General features: G+C 40.4%; 2 protein-coding genes across 4 annotated transcripts in view; both read left to right on the top strand.

The window, feature by feature from the left end:
* The window catches only part of golga1 (golgin A1), a 30,582-nt gene extending 14,948 nt beyond the window's left edge, over positions 1-15,634 (top strand). For all 3 annotated transcript variants that reach the window (XM_034595752.1, XM_034595750.1, XM_034595751.1), the window contains 17 exons: positions 33-202; positions 477-588; positions 738-821; positions 1,075-1,200; positions 1,323-1,418; positions 1,823-1,918; positions 2,309-2,404; positions 2,887-3,027; positions 4,841-4,915; positions 5,458-5,547; positions 5,765-5,867; positions 7,257-7,417; positions 8,362-8,520; positions 8,655-8,714; positions 10,349-10,573; positions 10,714-10,800; positions 12,996-15,634. In XM_034595752.1, the coding sequence (XP_034451643.1) occupies positions 33-202; positions 477-588; positions 738-821; positions 1,075-1,200; positions 1,323-1,418; positions 1,823-1,918; positions 2,309-2,404; positions 2,887-3,027; positions 4,841-4,915; positions 5,458-5,547; positions 5,765-5,867; positions 7,257-7,417; positions 8,362-8,520; positions 8,655-8,714; positions 10,349-10,573; positions 10,714-10,800; positions 12,996-13,076 (1,962 nt within the window). In that variant the 3' untranslated portion in view covers positions 13,077-15,634. The remainder of the gene's footprint in view (positions 1-32; positions 203-476; positions 589-737; positions 822-1,074; positions 1,201-1,322; positions 1,419-1,822; positions 1,919-2,308; positions 2,405-2,886; positions 3,028-4,840; positions 4,916-5,457; positions 5,548-5,764; positions 5,868-7,256; positions 7,418-8,361; positions 8,521-8,654; positions 8,715-10,348; positions 10,574-10,713; positions 10,801-12,995) is intronic.
* Positions 15,635-18,876: 3,242 nt separating this feature from the next.
* Positions 18,877-21,383, top strand: LOC117767908 (60S ribosomal protein L35). The gene is made up of 4 exons (XM_034595894.1): positions 18,877-19,018; positions 19,497-19,633; positions 20,199-20,280; positions 21,194-21,383. Exons 1-4 carry the CDS (start codon positions 19,016-19,018, stop codon positions 21,341-21,343), a joined length of 372 nt encoding a protein of 123 aa, XP_034451785.1. The 5' UTR covers positions 18,877-19,015; the 3' UTR covers positions 21,344-21,383.
* The last annotated feature ends 1,603 nt before the right edge of the window (positions 21,384-22,986 follow it).

Here is a 22,986-nt window from a genome sequence, read left to right as displayed (position 1 = left end):
TTTATGATTTATTTCCCATTTATGTTTATCAGTTGCTGCGGAAGGAGGAGCAGCTGAGCCAGCAGGAGCGAGAGCTCCAAAAGAAAGAGGCAGAAGTTCAGTCAACAAAGCGAGAGCTGTCTGAGGCTCGAGGGAAACTCCAGCATCTGGAACAGCAGCATAAAGAGAGCTGCACACTCAAATCTGAGCTTGAAATAGAGCGGTAAGTGGACTAAAGAAAAATAGGTAGGTTTATGGAATTATACCATTATGATGAGCTTCTGTGGGGAGAAATTTCAGAATTGCATTTTTTTATCATAGGACTTTTACAATATAGAACCAATTGTGACTAAGCTTTCCAAGTTAACTAAGTATTCTTTTAAAAGTATAAATAGGGCATATGCTTGTAAAAGAAAATAATAAACAAAGGTCATAGCCTGTTAGAATATTTTTTTGTGAAAGAATACCATTGAGTGTTTCTCAAATTATTTGTGTAGAGAGGAACTGCTGCTGCTTCGAGAGGAGGCCGACAAGAAGATCAGTGAGCTGGAGGGACAATGCCAGGATCTCCAGTCAGTCATCCAGCAGGTCTCTGAAGACTTCCAGAAGGTCAGCTGCAACAAATAATCACACTTCATTATACAACTTTGCTTTTCAAACGTTTTCAAAAATATTTACAAAAAACACTATTTATTCATTGATCATTTGTCAAGGCACTTTTTTGGTCATGCAAGTGTGTGTGCAATTTTGTTTTTCAGTCACAGAGTATGGTGTCAGCTTTAGAGAAGTCCCTTCATGATTTGCAGACTGACCAGGACGCCCTGAGGCTGCAACAGCAAAAGGTAAGAACATACACATCAGTACAAGTTATCTATTATTAGCCTAATTCAGTATGGAAAATTTATACAAGGCAGTAAAAGACACTAAAATTGGCCACATTACAGGAATATAAGACAATGTAACTGATTGTTTTGAGAACAGTATCAGAAATCAGCCTTGTGTTAAAGATGAAAGAAATCCTGGTTTATGACGGAGATTTAAATATTCTTTTTTAGTTATAAATGAGGAAACATGGATTATGTACTTTCTTCTCAGGCTGCTGTAACGGAGGAGGACAAGGAGCGCTTGTTGTTGGACCTTCAGAAGAAAGTAACCTCACTGGAGAGACGACTACATGGGAATCTGAGTCAGGATGAGCATCTTCAGGAGCTTATCCAGGAGGTGAAGAACATCTAGACCAGGGCTGACTTTAGTCTAATGGAAGGAAGGATGGATGGATTGATGGATGGTTAAAAACACAGAAGCTGAGCAACTATTTATCAGTGCTGCTGTTGGCTTTTCAGAAGTCCAGTCTGGAGCAAACTCTGGAAGGGACCAGAGCAGAGCTGCTGGCTGTTCGGACTAACCATGCTGATACTGTCAGCTCTCTGGAGGCACAGGTAAATCAGTGCAATTGCTCTTGTCGATACCATTATCTTAGGTCACGTCCCTGTATCTATTATCATACTGTGTGTCACCCAATCTGCAAACCCTGTGAATATAAGTAGATGTAATTTCTGTTAATGAAGTAGAATGACAATCATGTTACTCAGAGAGAGAATATTGTTCTGCAATGATATGATGTAATGCCCACTTAAGCCCCCATTTGATCTTATTCACAATTTCAATAAATGAATAAATATGAAATACTAAACTTTGCTACAGGTTAACAAAACAGGTGCACAAAACAGGTGCACCTTTTTTTCCAATCCCATCCTGATATACAGTATATTACTTCCAATCCAGTTTCAGACCCAAATGTTGACTGTATATGTATGTTGACATAGGTGTCTCTTGTCTGAAGGTATCCAGAATGAGCTGCAGCATTACTGAGCTGCAGACCCTTCTCCGGCACAAAGAGGACTCCTCAAGGGCCTACAGAGAGAGAACAGACACACAAGTAAGCAAAAGTCAGAGGAAAAACATAAAGTAATGATGTCTCTCATTTGGATGGTTGATGTGCTACTCGAGGATTCAAAGCTGAGAGTAGAAGATCATGTTTGTTTGTTCTTCAGGCGTTGCCTTCACACCATATTTTTTTTAAATAATTATGTCTTGTCCAACGTAAGCTGCTTTCAGACTGAACTCAGGGGATCCTCCAGACTTTCTGCGGACTCTCTCCGGCTGGCCCCTAGTATAAAGTCTGCAGAAAGTCCAGAGGAGATCCTGAAAAAGTGATAAAAACAAGAAGAAAAAGAATATCTCCTTCTGCGTTTGTGTGACTATTCACTGACAGTCTTGTCATGATGTGGAAGTACACAGTCAGTCATTGAAATATTTTGTGTTTCAGGTTGCTAACCTGGAGCAGCAGATCATAGAGAACAGTGAGCGACTGAAGAGTGCAGAGCACCAGATCACAGAGAAGCAGCAACACATGGATAAACTGGTGAGGACCGTGATATTAATGAGGCACATTCATTATGAAGGAGCACTATCTAAGTACTTATCTAAAAAATATAAAGAGGTTGACCAATCACATAGTGAGCCAGCTGGCCAATCAGAGCTGACTGGGCTTTAGCGGGAGGGGCTGCCTTAAAGGCATAGTTCTCCGAAAAATGAAAATTCACTCATCAACTCACCACTATGCCGATGGAGGGATGGGTGAAGTGATTGAGCCCAAAAAACACTTCTGGAGTCTCAGGGGTAAACAGTGTTTAGCCCAGGCGACCCTTCTTCAGACGTAATAAAACGACAGAAAAAACATAACATGCCTCCAAACTGCTCGTGTGGTGTCATCTAAGTGTCCACAAGCCCCGAAAATCATGTTCGACTCGAAACAAGGTCATTTACACCATGTTTTTAGCCATTTTTTATTTAGCTACAATTTAATTAACATTATTCATTTCATTTATTTGATGTTTTCTTCAGGAAGGAGTGTGGAGTGCAGAGAAAGCTTTTCTGGATCAGCAGGTGTGTTTGTTACAGCAGCAGAGTGAGGAGAAGGTCGGCCGACTGGAAGAAAGCATCATCTCTTTAGAGACCGATAAGCAGACGCTGCAGGACAGGGTGGTATGTTCTGCTTGTGTTCTCCACTTCTCATTCATTAAAAACAATTATTTATGTGGTGGCGTATAGCTCACCTGGTAGAGCTGCCGCCCCATCGAGGCTAGGCCTTATCCTACAGAGGCCTGGGTTCGATTTTGACCCGGGGCCATTTATGCATGTCCCCCCCACTCTTTCTCTTTCCCCCCTTTCACAAGCTTACTACTGTCCTATCCTTTAAAGGCAATGAAAGCCCACAATATATATATATATATATATATACATACATAAAAAACTATTATTTATAAGCTATAACAGTTGTCTTAAATTTATTGGGATCTTTTGGCAAAATTGGAATATTGTGTTTTTATTAGGGCTGTCAAACGATTACAATTTGTAATCAGATTAATCACAGGGTAGCTGTGATTTATCACGATTAATCACCGTTTCTAAATGCCCGAAAAATCCCCATGTTCTATTATGTATATTGTTGTGGGAACGGAAATAGAAATGACAGAAGGCGGATATATACATTGAACATTTGTTTTCAAGTCCAAATGATAGTTAAGATTTAAAAATAAAATTAAACTAAACATACCACACCATAATTAAATGCGGCTGTCTCCTTGCTATGCCTCTGAGCAAACATGTTATTTAGAACATTTTCCTTTTTTTTTAATCAAACTCAAAGATAACCTTTATCCTAAACAATTGTGGCATCTTAACCTTTGCTCTTTTGCAAATATAGGATGGGTGAATAAAACTTTTTTCTTTTCTTTTTTAAATCAAACAAACAACCAAACCTTTACACAATTAAATGTGGATGTGAAATCTGAATCTGAGCCCATCTGTAGAAGCAGTGTTGAGCCAGTTCACACTTAAAAATAACGAGTTCCAAGTTCAGTTCATGCAGATGAAAATGAACTAGTTCACGTTCATAGTTAATTTTTTATTTGGACGATTTAGGTGACAAACGTCCGGTCATGTGTTTGGTTATGAATCGATGGTGTCGGATCAGGTCTGCGTGTCGCTCCTCTCATTCTAACACTGAGTCCTGACTGTGAGCCTCACGTCTCGTGTTGTACTGAGCACAACATGTTGACGAGTCATTTTCATAATGTTTAAATGCAGCCTCATAAACTCTGGAGCCAATCAAACAAACACTAAGTTACTTCATGTACTGATCAGGTCCAGATAACTAGTGATGAGTGTTTATTAGTTCCAGTGAGAGCAGAGTGGAGGAGGAAACAGAAACTCCAGCTCGGTACAAACCAGCTGCAGCTTCTGCTCTGATCATGATGCAGCTGATCACTGAGCAGCTGTGACCAGAGAAACTCTGTGTTTCACTGTTCTTCTACAAAGTTACTGACCGGCTGCTTCACGTGAACGAGCTCTGATCTCCCTGTGTGTGTGTCGCTTTGAGCGAGTGAGTGGTGGTGGGTATGGGTACATGAAGCGGGTCATTCTGCGCATGTGTTAATGCGTTAAAAAATGAACGCGTTAATTCCACAAATTTATCATCCCGCGTTAATGCGTTAATTTTGACAGCCCTACTTTTTATTAGTGCTTAAATACCTGAAATGAAGAATTGCTGTTTTTTGCACTGCCATTTCTACAATAGCCCACAAAGGACAAACCAAACACTGGCTCTAGGGAGAACCATTCATGTGTCTCTCCTACACACTTTGAAAGGAAGGGGAAGGGTATTCTGTAGGTTGAAATCTGCAACTTCACCTCTAGACATCAAATCCCACACACAGTTTTTTTTTATTAGCAGTAGAATAATTGTCCATATGAATGTACTCATTCTAGTATTTCCCTTCCTGCTCTTGTGCTGTAGGCTGATCTGGAGAGGCAGACGGATGACATGAACTCCACACTGAGGCAGCAGATAGAAGAGCTGGAGCAATGCAGAGTAAGACCAAATATAACTCACTGTTTGTTATATTTTTTTTCTTCTTCATATCTTAAAACAACAGACAGGCTACAATTTTGCATGTCCATATAAAACATGGCCAAAGGTTCAAATAATAAGGTAAGTATGGAGAGTGCATACCTGTGTCAAAGCCCAACATTCCCCTAAGTTCAATCAAGCTGCACCAAATTGCACACATTCATAGATATGCCTGATTTTTTTTCAAGATCAATGAATTATTCCCTGGAAAATAAGTGAAATGTTGAAAAGTGCTCTGACTCACAATGTTAAAGAAAATAATATAAAATCCCTGCATCTAACCCTTTGTCTGGAGTCTAATGGAGTCCCAGTATAAAATGATATGGGCTGAAATCACATGCTACATACGAACATAAAATTGTTGGATTCACTAAGAATATAAAATATAAGCTCTGCTCTAAAAACTCAGTAATAATGGTCATGGACTCCGTCAAGGTGATTTTCATATAGGAAAGCACAGAGTATTCATAGTCCTCACTCCCTGTTTCTGTGTGTTCCCTCAGTTGGAGCTGAGCAGTCGGCAGACAGTGAGCACAGAAATCGCCAAAGCTCTGGAAGAAACCAGGCGACAGAAAGAGGAGCTGCAAACACAGGTCTGTGGATAAACACTCACCAGGTAGTATTCACAGTAACATACTATTAACAGCTCCCTCTTGAACAATCACAGACACTACATTCAACATGGCTATCCTTTGACTGGAAATTGCTAACTCACAGATTGTGAAACAGTGTAAAGGAATTTCAGAGCTGGTTTGTAATTCTGTGTGTGATTGTGAACACATGTACTCTTTATCTTTTTCTTGATGTCAGGTTGGAGAGCAAGCCACATCCCTTCAGATGTCACAGCAGGAAGTGTCCACTGTCACTGAGAAGCTAGAACTAAGAGAGGAAGACATCAAAACTCTCCAGAACGGTGTGCACAAACACACACGTTCTCACAATAAATCCTAAAGCCCTGACTCACTCAGCAGAGATGTTCACTTCTTCAAGATTCAGTGTGTAAGATTTAGGTGAAAAGGATCTCTTGGCAGAAATTGAATATAAAATAATCCTAGTGATGTTTTCGCTGGTGTGTTTCATCTAAATTGTACGAATTGTTGTTTTCTTTATCCTAGAATTGTCCCTTTTATATTTAAAAACGTTATATTTACATCAGGAGTGGGTCCTCTCTACGGACGCTGCCATGTTTTTTACAGTAGTACAAACTAAACAACTTTGAGTTTTTATAACAACTGAAGCTACCACAGGTTCTCTTTCATATTTGTAAGGGCAGCGTCGTGAGGTGAGAGGTATTCAGCTGCAACATGCAATTTCACCACTAGGTTTCACTAAATTCTACACACTGAACCTTGAAGTGTGTACGCAATTCTTGTCCCTCTAGCCAATCACAGAAGCGTGAAGTCAGAGGTTGGAGATCATGGCTGTCAATTAACATGGTGGATATTGGGTTAAAATAAATATAAGCACAACTTTTTTTTAATCACATACTGCGTGGTTCACCGCTAAAATTAGGGATTGTGATGCCATTTAATTATATAAGATGTGATTGTCCTTGTGCATGTATCACATGTATGACCAGTGTTAGTGTTGCTTTAAAGGCAGAAAGCACAAAAGTGTGTTTGTTATATTAGGATGCATTTCAGTTCAGAGCATTGTCTTTGAATTTTGGCTTTCTTATAAGCTGTTTTCAGACCTGCACTGAACTCCAGAGAATCTCCTGACATTCTCCGGAGGGGTTGTATGTGAGAACGCAAATGTCAGAGTGAGAGGCTCCGGACATTCTCCAGAGTTTCTCTTGCCAGCCCCCTGGTAAAAACTCTGAATAATGTCAGAGTGAGCTCATGTGAGAAAACAGGATATCCTCTGGAGGAATCACTGCGAGCAAATGGTCATGTTGGTGTTTTTTACACGCTACAGATGCGAAACAAAAAAATATAAATATAAAGAACACAAATATCTCATGATGAAAATCAGTGCCATACGCATGGAAGACACAAACGAATATGTCAAGAGAGCTTTTAATGATGAGGGCCAACGCTGTAAACAAAACCATGTGATTTCCGTAGCGGAATTAATCTGTTAGGTCCTGCCTCTGCCTGCTGTGCCAACCCTCACCTGAACGCACTTAAGTTTTCTGTGTTGTAGGGGAAACGTGCTTGAGAGAAAAATCTCCTGCTTTGTTGTTCATATGTGAAAGGAAATCTCCAGAGAAAGTCCAGGCCCAATTATGGCTATTCTCTGGAGTTCATGTCTGAAAATGGCTGTAGTCTGATGAGTGATATTACTGTCCTGTGTGTTGCAGAGGTGCAGAGTCGACAGGCCTCACAGGTCCAGCTGCAGAAGGAGGTTGAGCGGGTGCAAGCCCAGCTTGAGCAGATGGAGGTGGACAGAGACTCTCAGCTAATCAACCTGAGGAAGGAGCTGCTCAGCCAGACACAGCAGCTGGATAGCTGCCAGGCGCGGGTCAGCATTAACGCATACACTCAAAACTCTGTGAAAGTAGTGCACATGCTCTCATAAAAAAACAACACTTTCATGCTAAAGAATCAGTCTTCCTCCAATGCTCTTCTGCAGAGGAGCTGTTTGTTCAGCTTGTTTCTCTGATCATTTAAGATTCATACATCCAATCGACTAAAATCCTTCATCCAGATAAAGGTTATAGTTATAAGGGTTTTTGACGTTATAGAAAGTGACTGTGACGTGACTTCAAAAGCAACAAAGTAGTCACCTGTGTCTGGCCATCTGGCAGACAGCTGACATTTATGGAAAACTCTGTAAGCACTACTGGTGACAACTGCTCTTACATCATCTGTACCTATGACGATGGATTGTGGAATATGGTGGCATCAGATCGCGATGGTGGATCCTGATCGTGGTGGCAGCTGACCGCGGACTATTATTTTCAACAAGACTGCTTGATATACAATATGTCTACTCAGATACTCTACCATTACTGACAATAATCCATCACTTCATTTACTTTCCATTATGCTACAAACTGTTTCTTCTAATCAATACTGTAAATACTCTACTCTACTATTGCACTTCTGTCCGTCCTGGGAGAGGAATCCCTCACATGTGGCTCTCTCTGAGGTTGCTACGTTCTTTTTCTCCTGTTAAAATCTTTTTTTGTAGTTTTTCCTTACGCTTGTTAAGGGTAGATGATGTCACACCTTGTTAAAGTCCTGTGAGACAAATTGTGATTTGTGAATATGGGCTATACAAATATAATTTGATTGAGTACATCCACACTACTATGATTTAGTTTTAAATCACATCACTGCTGCTACGTTTATGCCTAAAATCAAGGGAAGTTTTGAATTGCTGTTAACCCTGTTTTATGACAGGCACTAGCATTTGCTTCCTGATTGGTTCTTATCAGCCATGACTTGTGCGTGTGTGTCTAGATCTTGTACCTGGAGGTGGAGGTGGAAACCCTGACAGAACAGCTTCACAGTCCGGAAGTGAGCGAGGAGGATCAAAATGGCAGCGTGACGGTGGATGATCTGGATCACATTCAGAAAGTCAACAAAGAGCTGGAGCAGCAGCTCAGTGACAAGAACAAGGTCAGCCACCTGAATAGTGCCATTCTCTTGTTCTTCTGGCTTTTAATAACATGTCACTTAGTTCCAAGTAGATACATTTTTTAGATTGAATGACATTGAAGTGAGTCGGTGTGATGCTGGTTTTTCTCCTGCAGACCATCAAGCAACTGCAGCAAAGACTGGCAGAACTGAGGAGGACGCTGCAGAAAGAACTGGTAAGACAAACTGAATCAAAATCATGGTATTGTTGTTGGGAGCCAACTGCATGCTGAAAATGTCTGGATTCAAGTAGTTGACGGGCAGAAGCTGAGACATTTGGAAACGATAGGAAAGTCGCAAGCATTACTTTCCTTTATGGTTCTTGTCATGACTCATGGTTTTTCCTCATTCATAGTCTTTTCTGTAACTAATCAAAACTAAGAGTAGTAGTAGTAGTAGTGTAGATGTAGCCAAAACCATAGCTTCTACTAAGATTCCTTGTTCGTCGTACTGATAAAATGATCCCAGTCCGTATACGATCTGACTCACTAGCACTAGAGTGCCTCAATAATCTTTTTATTTTTTTTTTATTTCGGTTTGAGTTTCCAACATAATATATAAATACAGAGAACATAAAATAAAAATATATAAAATGTGCTGTATGCATATTTACAAAGTCCATTATTTTTATTTAAATATATGCTTGCTTATATATATTCATTATGATGAACTTAACTTAAACCAATTGAAAATAATAATTTAAACCACACACACACACACGCACACACACACACACACTACTAGTCTTTCCAAAATTCCCTAATCTTAGGACATTTCCATATACAATGGAAAAAATGGCCCTTTTGCCTTACTACACCTGTTACATACATTGTGGATGTTGGGATTTTTTCTGGTGTGATGTACACTCATTAACCAGTTATATAGCAGGAGCTTGTAAGTTTTGATTCTGATGATTGCAGTGATCCAGAAATCTATAAATTGTATATTTCTGATATAATTCCCTTTTCGGAAGGGTCTTTAATTAGAACTTCAGTGGAGATAAATCAGGAATAGCTAAGCCTCGTTTTTGAGAAGACCCAATAAAGCTCTTAAACTGTAAGTATTTAAAGACGTGTTTATGGGGGATATTATAATTATCAACTAACTCTTCAAATGTTTACATTTTTCCATCAGTTGGACCACAAATGTCACTAATTAGACTAACTATCCTGTCAGCCTATAATTTAAAACCTCAATCAGCCCTGCCTGGCACAAAAAAAATCATAACCTCAAATTGGACTATACTGAGAAAGAGCAGGTGTTGTCTTCATATAATTTTGTACTTCATACCATACATCAAGCATGTTTCTTACTATGGGATTCATTGTTCTCTTTTAAATTTTTTTCGGATTATGCTGGCATCTGTGGCCTGCACATTCCCTTTTTACTTACTTATGCAGACTATTTCACTGTTAAAATGAACTTTAGGTTAATATTTTTCTGCTCACCAAGTGTCAATATAGGTACATGTGGTGTGTGTATTTTATTAGAGGACCAATGAGAAATAATTAATCCTGGTTAGCTAGCAGTGCCCTGAGTTCAGGGTTTGTAGTCATGACTGTAAGCCAGTCGGGGAATAAGAAATTAAACTGTCCTCCTGTTTTGCAAACTCACTTCCTTTTTAATCAAACTCTCTCACACAGAGGGAATAGTAGTGTGTGTAAGAGTATAGTGGTGCATGTAAGGGAGTATACTAGTGTTTATGTAAGAGTATACTGGTGTGTGTGTGTGAGATTATGATGCTGTGTGAGACCAAGTATGAATTATTTCTCACAAGGCCTCTCATAGTATTTCCTTTTCTGCACTATAGAAGCTAAAGCCTGAGCCAGAAGCTGAAGGGAAGGAGAAGTTGGTAGAAAGCCGAGCAGAAAAACATGAGCGGGTTTGTCCAGAGCCGTCCTCAATGTCAGCCCTGAGCCCCCCGACATCCAACACCACCGTGACCAACACGTCCGACCTCAACGACTCACGAGAAATCAACTTTGAGTATCTCAAACATGTCGTCCTCAAATTTATGTCATCCAGAGAAGCTGAGGTAAGTGCTCTTTTTGTAAATTGACTCCAGTCATGTATTTTGTGAATAGCACTACAGCTCTGCCTGCTATGGGGTGGATAAATCTATGATATGGGCTCTGAAGGCAGTCTGAATCTCTGTTGTGTGTCTTGGTCTGTCAGGCATTTCAGCTAATACGAGCTGTATCAGTTCTGCTGAACTTCACTCAAGACGAAGAGGACATGGTGAAGCAAACTCTGGAGTACAAGGTTTGTGTTTCGCACTGCATTAAGTCTTCAGCTTCCAACATGTTTTAAAGAGACCACTGCCCTTTGAAATTCTGTATTTGTCAGTATAAAGTTGCTTCTGTAAAGAGGGTTAAAAAGTCTAACATTTCCTTCATCGTAGAACATAAGCTTACTGGGGATTAAGGCAGCAATTAATTTTATTTATTTATTTTATCTGTCTATTTATCTATATTTATCTCTTACGTAAAAAAAATATTTACAAGATCCAGATATGTCATACAAGTCCTGGAGAAGAGAGATACACTTGTTAAACTTGTGAAATTTATCCTGCATTGCTTCAAAGACGACATTTAATTACATGAAGGTTTCTCTGCTTCATTTCTGTCATGGTCCAGTTGTGTTTCCAGTGACGACATATCATTGGCAGCAGTATAAATATTTTCAAAGTGTGTGACTTTGTAACAATCAGCTTAAGTGTTAAGTCTAGTTACTATAACGATTCAGGAGCCATTGTGACACGGTTTATCAAGGCCTGGTTAAGTGAGAATTTTTTAAGTTCACAGAAAATAATGAATGTCCACTTAAATGTCCATAAGGTAAATCCAACAAGGGAAAAAAACACCTTGGGCAGCTCGCTCAGCTCAGTCCCTGTAAAATGTCCACAAAAAGAAAGAAAAGAAATCAGTAAAGGTCCTCCCTTCAAAATGCTAAAATATAACTCAGGAAACGCAATGCTTTGCAAAAACAAAAAGCAAAAAAGAATCGTACTTACCAGGATGGCTGAGGAACAGGGGAAAAGCAGTCCAACCAAGAGTTGAGAAAAAAAAAAAAACTTCTGCTCAGTGGTTATGGTCCTTCACTCACGCTGCATTATCAAATTCCTTGTGTGTAAGGTATCACCATAAAAATGAAGCCAATATCCTTTCTTTTCCCTATTCCTCCTCACTTAAAAACCTCCTGTCTCCCCCAAACAATTCACCACTCTTTGTTATCCTAAGCCCCGCCTCTTTACACATGTGAACTGGCAGTAGAAATCACCTGTGAGAGTGATGACAGCAGGAAACTACACAGAACAGCCAAGTGACAGCACATGTGATGAGGAGAGAGGTTTAAGCTTGCAAGGATTCAGCACTAAACCATCTAAAATACACATAAACTTCTCACAACTCTCACACTTGTGGCAGTGTCACAACTTACCTTTAAGTTTGTGAGACTGGTAGTCATATGTAACAGTTTTAGAGGATTCAATCCTGATAATAATCACAACTCACAAATGTGCAGTTCACCAGACTGAAACAAGCCATTTACAACAAATGTAAATGGCTTGTAAATGCATGTAAATGAGTTGGTAGGTCAATCCAGAGTGAAACATGAGTTAAAGGGATAGTTCACCGAAAAAAAATGTAATTCACTCTTTATCAACTCACCACTATGCCGATGGAGGGTTGGGTGAAGTGTTTGAGTCCACAAAACACTTTCGGAGTCTCAGGGGTAAACAGTGTTGCAGCCAAGGTGACCCCCTTCTTCAGACGTAATAAAACAACAGAAAAAGAACATAACATGCCCCCATACTGCTCGTGTGGTGTCATGCAAGTGTATATAAGCCCTGATATTCACATTTGACAGTTTTTTAAGTCTAAAAGTCCACTACCGGAAGTGGCAATCTAGCAGATGTAGTCACACAAACGCGCACCCTGCACATACCCTTTGGCGAGAGTGTATGCAGTGTTGGCGTGTGCCCGTGCGTACATGAATAGGACATTTCAGCTAAAAACATTGTTTAAATGACACCGTTTCGAGTCGAATTTGAATGTCGGGGCTTGCGGACACTTGGATGACACCACACGAGCAGGATGGAGACATGTTGTGTTTTTTCTGTTGTTTTATTACGTCTGAAGAAGAAGTCACGATTGACTTCAATTGTATTGGATTCGACTGCAACGCTGTTTACCCCTGAGACTCCAGAAGTGTTATGTTGACTCAAACACTTCACCCACCCCTCCATCTGCATAGTGGTGAGTAGAGAATGAGTGAATGTTCATTTTTCTGTGAACTATCCCTTTAAGTAGGAGAACATTCTTGTAGAAGGCCCAATGCCTCTCTAAAATAAACATACACAATATGCACCATATTTATTAAGTTTATTTTATCATATTTATATATATTCATGAGTCTAACCGGGTGACTGGTATGTTTGTTTGTTTTTTGTTTTCTAGATGTCCTGGTTTGGATCCAAGCCTTCTCCTAAAGGCATCACCCGACCTTCAATCTCAGGCGCTTCAACTCCCTGGAGTTGATGAGCAGCAGAAAGAGCTGCAGTGAAGGAGATAAAGGAACTTAGGGACCCTCCAGGAGGAAAAGGTCTTTCCTGCTTGGCTTCCACCATTGAGCAGGTTTCTAGCTTTAAACCTGAATAGCCTCCCACAGTTTCTTCTGAAAACTGAGTGGGAAGGACTGTTGTTTTCTGCTCTTCGGGGACACAGAAGGGCTCCACAGGTTATGGGATAAAGACTTATTTATAATCAGTTGTTGATTTTAAAATGACATTATTTTCTTGTTAATGGTTGAGGGCTGAGACGGTGTTTATACTTAATGTTATAGAGTAAAATGACAGACACATCATTCACTCTTGAATAGAAAGTTTCATTTTTCTCCCTTTGTAATCATCAGAGAGAAATAACAGACTGACTAGACCACTGTGTCAGGAAATGCCTCGTTTCCACCCAGATTCAAACTGCACAAGGCAAATCTGTTTGTTTTGGAACAAAAAGCAACCTGACTTTACTGTGTCTTCGCTGGACAGCAGGTTCATGCTTTGATTTCTGAAGGAGCCTTTGGTCTGTTTCTTGGTTATCCTTTATATCACAGGGGATGTCCTCATGAAAATGTGTAATTTTCATTCTGATGCAAGTTTTGTTTCAGTAGCGATGAGAATTTATGGACACTCATGTCAAAGGGCCCAAACTGTATCAATGTGACTATGTCTATATGTTTCCTCCGAACTGAAGCCAGTAAATACTAGATTCAAAATGACAAAGTTCTGTGAACAATCAAAAGAATACAGGCTGGGATCGTTGTTCAGTAGCACCATCAAAACCCAGAGTTTAATTGAGAAATGACAGTGATGCCTTTTGATTGACTATTGATTGACTGATGATCAGCCATGATTTACTGGATCGAGTTTCAAATCATCATATCAAAAAATGTGAAATGTAATTGCTTTCATCTCTCTTTATAAAGACATTTTCATTATTTTGCTTCTCACTGTGTAATTGAAACCAGCATTTAAAGATCTATGGTCTAAACTGGAGACATTGACAGGTTTGTAAGCCACAAATCAAAAACTGAAATTTTAGAGTTTTAAAATAATCTGATCAAATTCATTTTTATTTAATATAAACATATTACCTAGACCAACATTTTGCTAAGGGTCCCTACAAAAGAATCAAGATGTGGCCAAGATGTGTGATAGACAGGACATTTTACAGTTGTAAGATAAAGTTGCCAGCTGCACTTTAGACAAACTATGAGACATAAGTTTTTCTAAATGACATCACACATAGTTTGTATTTCTGTACCGCAGCTGACGGGCTGATATATCTGTGATAACCCAGAAGTAGCCAGCTCTATCTTTTTTATTAAGAACTGATGATTTATGATTTAAAGTTGATATCAAAATCTAACTGCATTGGACTGTTGCTACTATGACTTGAGCCTCCCAGCAAACCTTGTCTCTCACATTCTCTTTGTTGGCAGACTGCAATCTAACTATGGCTCCAACCTAAACCACCTATAAGCTAAAAGATTTGACTAGAACTTGTTGGGGAGCTGTAGTTTGGAGTTAGTGCCTGTGAAGCTCAGTTCAGGGTCTCTCCTCTCTCTCTCGTCTGTACTGGTACCCGAGGAACAACAATGGCTGCCGCAGCTGACACAATCTGTTCATGTGACTGTTTTAGATCCTTTAACACCAATATGAATGATGTGGACTTTGTTTGACCATTTAGTTAATAATAGCAGTGTGGTAAAATATATGAATGCAATGTATGTGATGACTGGAAGACATGCTCTACCTTTACCTGCCTTTGCTAATGTAAATGAAAGTACATTCCACATGTCTATATATGTATAGAAATATGTACATATGGTATGCATCGAGAACTTTATAAATCAGTGGATGTAAATGGTTTGATGATTTCAGTTTGTAGTATTTATCAACATATACCAGAACTCATACATCTTTTTTCCCTCCGGTTGTCACTCAATCCCACTGCCCATCACTATCCACTGTCCCCAGTGTGATTTCAGTCACAACATGGTATTTATTTTTTACATCAGTGGGAAGCCCAGGGAATCTGCATGCCTGCTGAATCGTTGGATCCTTAAAGCAGCCTGGCCCCCCTTTACAGTTTTTTTTTTCCAAATGTCAGGGTATTCTGCATTTGTTTTCATGCTTGTTGTATACATAGAATGTCAAACAAACAGAAAGTCACAGAAAACTGTGTTACCCATGTGTGTATTTCACGTGTGGTTTTATCTGTTGTAATCATTCTGTGTCTAATACTTGGATGCAGGAGAAGATCTGTGAATGCAGAACTGTCTTAATTGCGTGTTACTAATGAGAGGTAGCAGACTCATGTAGTCACCGGGACTCTGCTGGGTAATATACTGTCTCCATGAGAATCAAATGAAATAATCAATGCACTTTTTACCCGATTGATTCTGCTGACTTAAAACCCTGAAACACAACTCTACAATCACTACAGCTGTTGTGTCTTTTGCTTTTGATGGCTTAATAATTGCTGCTGGGTTCTCATTTCTCCCATTTCCTAATATTAAATCTGAAATGATAAAATCACCTCTTCTGTCTCCATATCCTTCGTATTTGGTGAGAAAATAATGTTTTTACATTACATTTCATTTAGCTGACGCTTTTATCCAAAGCGACTTACAATAAGTGCATTCAACCATGAGGGTACAAACCCAGGACAACAAGAATCAAGAAAGTACAATTTCTTCAAAAAAGCAAAACTACAAAGTGCTATAAGTAAGTGCCATTTAAGTGCTACTAAATTGTTAGTTTTAAAATTGTATTCAAGGTGTAGTCGGAAGAGGTGTGTTTTTAGTTTGCGGCGGAAGATGTGTAGACTTTCTGCTGTCAGGATGTCCATGGGGAGCTCATTCCACCATTTAGGAGCCAGGACAGCAAACAGTCGTGATTTTGATGAGTGTTTAGCTCGCAGAGAGGGAGCAACAAGCCGATTGGCAGTTAGAGAGCGGAGTGAACGGGCTGGGGTGCAGCGTTTGACCATGTCCTGGATGTAGACTGGACCCGATCCGTTCGCAGCACGGTACGCAAGTACTAATGTTTTGAAACGGATACGGGCAGCCACTGGTAACCAGTGAAGGGAGCGGAGGAGCGGAGTAGTGTGAGTGAACTTAGGTTAAAGACCAGTCGAGCTGCTGCATTCTGGATGAGCTGCAGAGGTCGGATGGCACTAGCAGGTAGACCTGCCAGGAGGGCATTACAATGGTCTAGGTGTGAGATGACCAGAGCCTGGACCAGAACCTGCACCGCCTTCTGAGTGAGAAGGGGACGTAGTCTCCTGATGTTGTGCAGCATGAATCTACAGGAGAGGGTTGTTGCAGTAATGTTGGCAGTAAGGGAGAGTTGGCTGTCGAGTGTCACACCCAGGTTCCTAGCAGTCTGGGTGGGGGCTAACACGGAGTTGTCAAAGTTAATAGTCAGGTCATGGGTGGGAGAGCCATTCCCTGGAAGGAAAAGTAGTTCAGTCTTGTCGAGGTTAATTTTCAGGTGGTGTGCGGACATCCACTGAGACATGTCAGTCAGACAGGCAGAGATTCGTGCTGCTACCTGTGTTTCAGATTGGGGAAAAGAGAGGATTAATTGGGTGTCATCAGCATAGCTATGGTAGGAAAAGCCATGTGAGTGAATGACAGAGCCGAGAGAGTTGGTGTACAGAGAGAAGAGGAGGGGACCCAGGACGGAACCTTGAGGGACCCCAGTAGTCAGAGGACAAGGTTCAGACACAGATCCTCTCCAAGTTACCCAGTAAGTGGGGTCGTTGAGGTAGGATGAGAGCAGGGAGAGAGCAGAGCCTGAGAGACCCAGGTCCTGAAGGGAGGAACAAAGGATCTGGTGGTTCACTGTGTCAGATGCAGCAGAACGGTCTAGAAGGATGAGGACAGAGGAGAGAGAGGCTGCTCTAGCAGTTTGAAGTTGCTCAGAGACAGAAAGAAGGGCAGTTTCAGTTGAGTGCACTGCCTTGAAACCAGACTGGTGAGGGTCAAGAAGGTTGTTATGGTGGAGATAGGAGGAGAGTTGATTAAAGATAGCTCGCTCGAGAGCTTTGGAAAGAAAGGGAAGAAGAGAGACAGGTCTGTAGTTGTTTACTTCAGACGGGTTGAGGGTGGGTTTCTTCAGGAGAGGGTTTACTCTTGCCTCCTTCAGAGAGTTAGGGAAACAGCCAGTTGACAGGGAAGTGTTGATAAGATGGGTGAGAAAAGGAAGAAGGTCAGGAGCGATAGACTGGAGAATGTGAGATGGGATGGGTTCAAGGGGGCAGGTGGGCGGGCGGGCGGAGGTTACCAAGGTAAGAACTTGATTGGGAGACGGGGGTGAAAGAGGGAAGAGAAGGGGATGAAGATGAAGTTGATGGAAATGTAGTTATAGAAGGAGGATGAGAAAATGAGGAGCGTATGTCATCTATCTTTTAAGTAGTTGACAAAGTGGCTTGGTAGAAGGGAGGAAGGAGGAGGGGGACTGGAGGGGTCAAGGAGGTTGGAAAAGATGGAGAAGAGTTTTTTGGGGTTAGAAAATGAGGATTGAATTGTAGTTTGGTAAAAAGTGCTTTTGGCTGTGGAAATAGAGGCAGAGAAAGAGGAGAGAAGAGACTGATAAGTGAGCAGGTCGTCGGGTGTTTAGATTTTCGCCATTTCCTTTCTGATGCTCGCATAGTGGCTCTGTCGGCGCGCACCGAGTCAGACAGCCACGGAGCTGGGGAGGACTTTGTTTATGTTTCTCCAATATTGCTAATGAATGCTATTGTTGAAATATCTTAGCATTCATATTAACATTGTTTGCATATGTATAAACACATTCCACAATATTTGTACTTGTATACAATCATTTCACATTATTATCATTTGTATTTATTTATTTTATATTTATTCATGCTTTAATATTTCTCTTATAATAGTGAGGACATTTTTTTCCTGGGTGAGGGGGCGCGTGAAAACATTTCATCGCAATAAGTTAAGAGCATACATTAGTATACAGTAGATGCGTAACCAGGAGAAATGACTGGATTTAATCTGTATCATTCGTTCTTTTTATATTTAATTAGAAAACCAAAATCGGAAAGCTTCACTCTAATACTGCATATTCACCAAAATTACGTTACACATCTAGGGTCCAGATACACAGTATTAGAGTGATGTTATTGAATAATTTTCACAATAGAACTTCCCATAAATTATGCAAAATTAAATGTTTCCAAACGGAGTATTGTAGTATAACCACCAGGAGAAACTAGACGTGTGACTCGATTTTGGTGAGAATATGCAGTATTACAGTGAAGTTATTGAATATTGTTCTAACATCTCTTTTTGGTGTTGAACTTTGTAGACGGTCCCTGTGCACTCGTCTCACAGCCTGTACATAGAGACCAATGTTCTGTGTCCAGCTCGGAGGAAGACTCGTATTGATGAAAACTGGCTTGTAGCCTGTTGTCTACCTTACTGCGGTGGGGAAGAGGCGGGGTTTGTGTTTTAACAACGTTTCGCTTATGATTTATTGATCCGAGTAATCTGACTTCCGGGTCACCGAAATCATACACATTTAATATCAAAATCAAGTTAGCCCCGTGACCCGTTTTTTCATTTCCTATTTTCGATCTTAACCAAAAATCCAAACTACGAAAAACAAACCGTTATTAGTTTTTTGGGATCAGATTAAAAAATGAATAACTTAATTTTTCCAATTTCGGTTTTCTAATTGAATATGAAAAGAACGAATGATACACGGATTATTAATTTACCCACAAATGATCAAATCTGGTTCTGATCGCTGTGTCGTCCGTTGCTGCTCCAGCCGCTGGTGGCGCTGTTTGCTGCTTATCAAAGTGACATTTAAGTGACGAAGAAGAAATTCTCCGGAAGCTACTTGTCGAGAGCACGCGGTGCGTCCGGCCTTTCCAACAGGGCAGCGAGAGGGAACATGGTGAGGAGCCGACACTCTGCTGTTGATTTCGATTTTTATCACGCTCAACTTCACTAAACCCATCAAATGTGTGTCATACGGACACATAAGCTTGTTAGATGGTCGATCATACATGTGTTGATGAGCAGGCTGCTACAGAAATGGAATAAAACGTTATATTACAGAGCGCTGCTACCGACCGACGCCGCTCAGCTCAGTTGCTAACTTTAAGCTAATGAAGATACAGCAGGCTACAGTTAGCTAGCAAGCTAACTTTGCTGTTTAACTGAATAATAGACCACGTACGTATAACGTGCTTCTATGAATATTTGAAGCGGGTAACTACGAATATTATTAACATGGATACACGATGTCGGGCCAGGCAGAATATAATAAGTAAAATCTGTGTTAACGCTAACGGGCTGTTAGGCTCGTGTCGGGCCACTAGAGATGAATGTGCCGTCACCAGCAAATGTGTTTTCCTTCTGTGTTCGTCCAGGCCAAAATCAAGGCTAGAGATCTGCGGGGCAAGAAGAAGGAAGAGCTGCTGAAACAGCTGGACGACCTGAAGAATGAACTGTCCCAGCTGCGTGTGGCCAAAGTTACTGGCGGAGCTGCGTCCAAGCTCTCAAAGATGTACGTACTGAATGAGACGGTTCTAAATACTGCCGGACCGAACAGTCCAGTGGTTTAGTTCCCGGCAGGGCGAGATGCTGTTAGTCCAGCTCAGTGTTACTGAGGCAGTCCGTAGGCATCGTTCAACTGTTCTGTACCTTCTGCATTTTGAGCAATTGGATTAGAACTAAGGTCTTTAAATGTGATTTATTTAATACAGTGCTACTTTAGCAGCAGTGTCAGGTTCAGTTGATATACTTATTATATAGGAATCTTGAAACATTTTCACCTCCACACGAGGAGGAATTACACAGTGGAGTTGCAGGGTCTAAAAGCCTGAAACCACTTACCCCCCTACTGCATATCTACAGTTTAACCACATGTTGTACAGATGTTGTCTTTTACCAGACTGCATACTAAAGCCCCAGATAATGACAGCCAATATAGCCATACCTTGCCATCTTACCAGTCATGCTGCCACCTATTTTTTTTCCTTCAAACCGATTTTAACATGTGTACTCTGACATTTGCTGCGGTGGTTTGCCACTAAACTAGAACCTGTGTCTGACCTTGCTTGTCTTTACAGCTGTGTTGTCCGTAAGTCCATCGCCAGAGTCCTGACTGTAATCAACCAGACACAGAAGGAGAACCTGAGGAAGTTCTACAAGGTAAGAGCAGCCAGCAGCCGTGGTGTTTACTACCTTAGCTCTTCATTCAGAACTCTGTCCTGCCCACTTGGGAATGTCTTTCCTCTTTGGTTCTCGTCTAGGATGATATTGTTGAGCTGATGTTCTGCTGATGCATTCTCAACTGCTTACCAAAAGACTGAGACGAGTTACCATGAAGGTTCCCATGGGCGACTGTTTACTTTGACTGCAGTAATTCTAAATAAGACATTATTTTTGATGTTCACTGGGGTTGCAAATTAGACTATATTTATTTAAAGTACATAAAGTGACTTAGTAATTATAAATATCCAATTATTCAAAACAACTTTATTTGTCCCTAGAGGGAAGTTTAAAAAATGTATTGCCCAACGCAGGTTTTAGCCTTCCTGCAAATGGAGCAAAACTGCCATGATTCAATTTTACACATTTATAGCACCAAATCATAACACAGACAGAACCAGATTTGATGTCGGCGGCCACCTACCTCGACTCGGTTTTGGGACTAGAATTTGAACCATGTATGAGAATTTGAACCATGTATGTAAGGTCCAGAAAGTTCTGCAACCTCCCTATTCAGATGAATGTGTTACACTGGGAGTCTGCGGTCAATGTAAAACTGAAAGATGTGAGGTTCTGTCCTTCTGGTGCAGCACATGTCCTGGAGACAGCAAATTAATTATTAATGACAACATGTTAAGCCTTGCTTTGTGCAAACTGCCTGGGGGTGAAAATTCCTCATATTATGCACTTATTATTTCGTTTTTGGTAAAAAATACAGCACATAATATTTCAGATAAATATCAAACTTCTCTACATCTTAATAGTTGCCAAACATTTTCTTGAGTTTCACTGAAGTTTTCACACTGAAAAATCAGGTTTCAGCTCCACTCAAAGTCAATTTGATTTTCTACAGGGTAAGAAGTACAAGCCCCTGGATCTGAGGCCAAGGAAGACCAGAGCTCTGCGCCGCCGGCTCAACAAGCACGAAGAGTCTCTGCGGACCAAGAAACAGCAGAGGAAGGACCTCCTCTACTCCATCCGCAAATTTGCAGTCAAAGCTTAGATGCTTTTTCTATTGACAAAATAAAATCTGTGTAAAAGACTGTCTGCTGTGTAGTATTTCCTCTAAAAGCATCAATGGTAAATTAACTCTACTTATTAAGTGCTTTTCTAGTCTTGTCAACCCCTCAAAGTGCTACAGATACAGATTATTCTATAGGAAGCACTTTTTTCCTTGCACTCATTCACTCACTGTTGTTCAGCCTTAAGGGGATGGTTTCAATATTTTGTCCAAGGACACTTTAAAAGTGGTAATTTCCACTGAAGCAAATGTGGGCATTATTAGAATGTGTTGTTATTAAACTCCAGATCAGCACGATTGACCTGCAGAATGGAGAAGGTGCCTTGCCAATGTAGCTTTGGCCTCCTCAGGTCTGTTTAGCAGGACATCAATATTTTGCGAATATTTGAAGCGGGTAACTACGACTATTATTGTGGTGGTTTGCCACTAAGCCAAAACCTGTCTGACTTTGCTTGTTTTTACAGCTGTGTTGTCCAGAATACACTGAACTTATTGAATAATTTTCACAATAGAACTTTCCGTAAATTATGCAAAATTAGATCTTTCCAAACTGAGGATTGTAGTATAACCAACAGGAGAAACTAGATGTGACTCGATTTTGGTGAGAATATGCAGTATTACAGTGAAGTTATTGAATATTTTTCTAACATCTCTTTTTGGTGTTGCACTTTGTGCACTCGTCTCACAGCCTGTACATAGAGCAGGGGTCTTCAACGTTTTTCAAGCCAAGGACCCCCAAACTGATGGAGAGATGGAGCAGGGACCCCCTTCTATATATATATTGTATAAAATTGTGTTTTATATTAAACTGGGCCTAGTGCCATGTATAAACATAGCTACCCTGTTATTGTGCATTCAATACTAAGCTATTCAAATAATACACAGGCTCATATATTCATGTTTTTATTGTGTGTCGTTGAAAGTGTGCATTGCTGACTGAAAGATAACGTCTTCTGTCTCCATTTATCCGTTCGCTACAATATGTTGGATTCATGTTAATGTGTATTTAAAGACATTTAAATTTGTGGGAAAATAATTGGTTGGGACAAAAAATTTAAAAATATAAAAAATTGTCCAATCAACCCAAAATTTCGGGACCCCCCTGCAGTACCTCCGCGGACCCCCTGTTGAAGACCTCTGACATAGAGACCAATGTTCTGTGTCCAGTTCGGAGGAAGACTCGTATTGATGAAAACTGGCTTGTAGCCTGTTGTCTACCTTACTGCGGTGGGGAAGAGGCGGGGTTTGTGTTTTAACAACGTTTCGTGTATGACTTATTGATCCGAGTAATCTGACTTCCGGGTCACCGAAATCATACACATTTAATATCAAAATCAAGTTAGCCCTGTGACCCGTTTTTTCATTTCCTATTTTAGATTTTAGCCAAAAATCCAAACTACGAAAAACAAACCGTTATTAGTTTTTTGGGATCAGATAAAAAAAGGAATAACGGAATAATGACTTGTTTTTTAAATTTCCATTTTTGTTTTTTTAATTGAATATGAAAAGAACGAATGATACACGGATTATTAATTTACCCGCAAACGATCAAATTTTGTTCTGATCACTGTGTCGTCCGTTGCTGCTCCAGCCGCTGGTGGCGCTGTTTGCCGTTTATCAAAGTG

The sequence above is a fragment of the Hippoglossus hippoglossus genome, chromosome 9 (assembly GCF_009819705.1).
Source record: "Hippoglossus hippoglossus isolate fHipHip1 chromosome 9, fHipHip1.pri, whole genome shotgun sequence".
Lineage (NCBI taxonomy): Eukaryota > Metazoa > Chordata > Actinopteri > Pleuronectiformes > Pleuronectidae > Hippoglossus > Hippoglossus hippoglossus.
The sequence above is the reverse complement of the archived record's forward strand: the minus strand, read 5'-3'. Positions and strand labels throughout refer to the sequence as shown.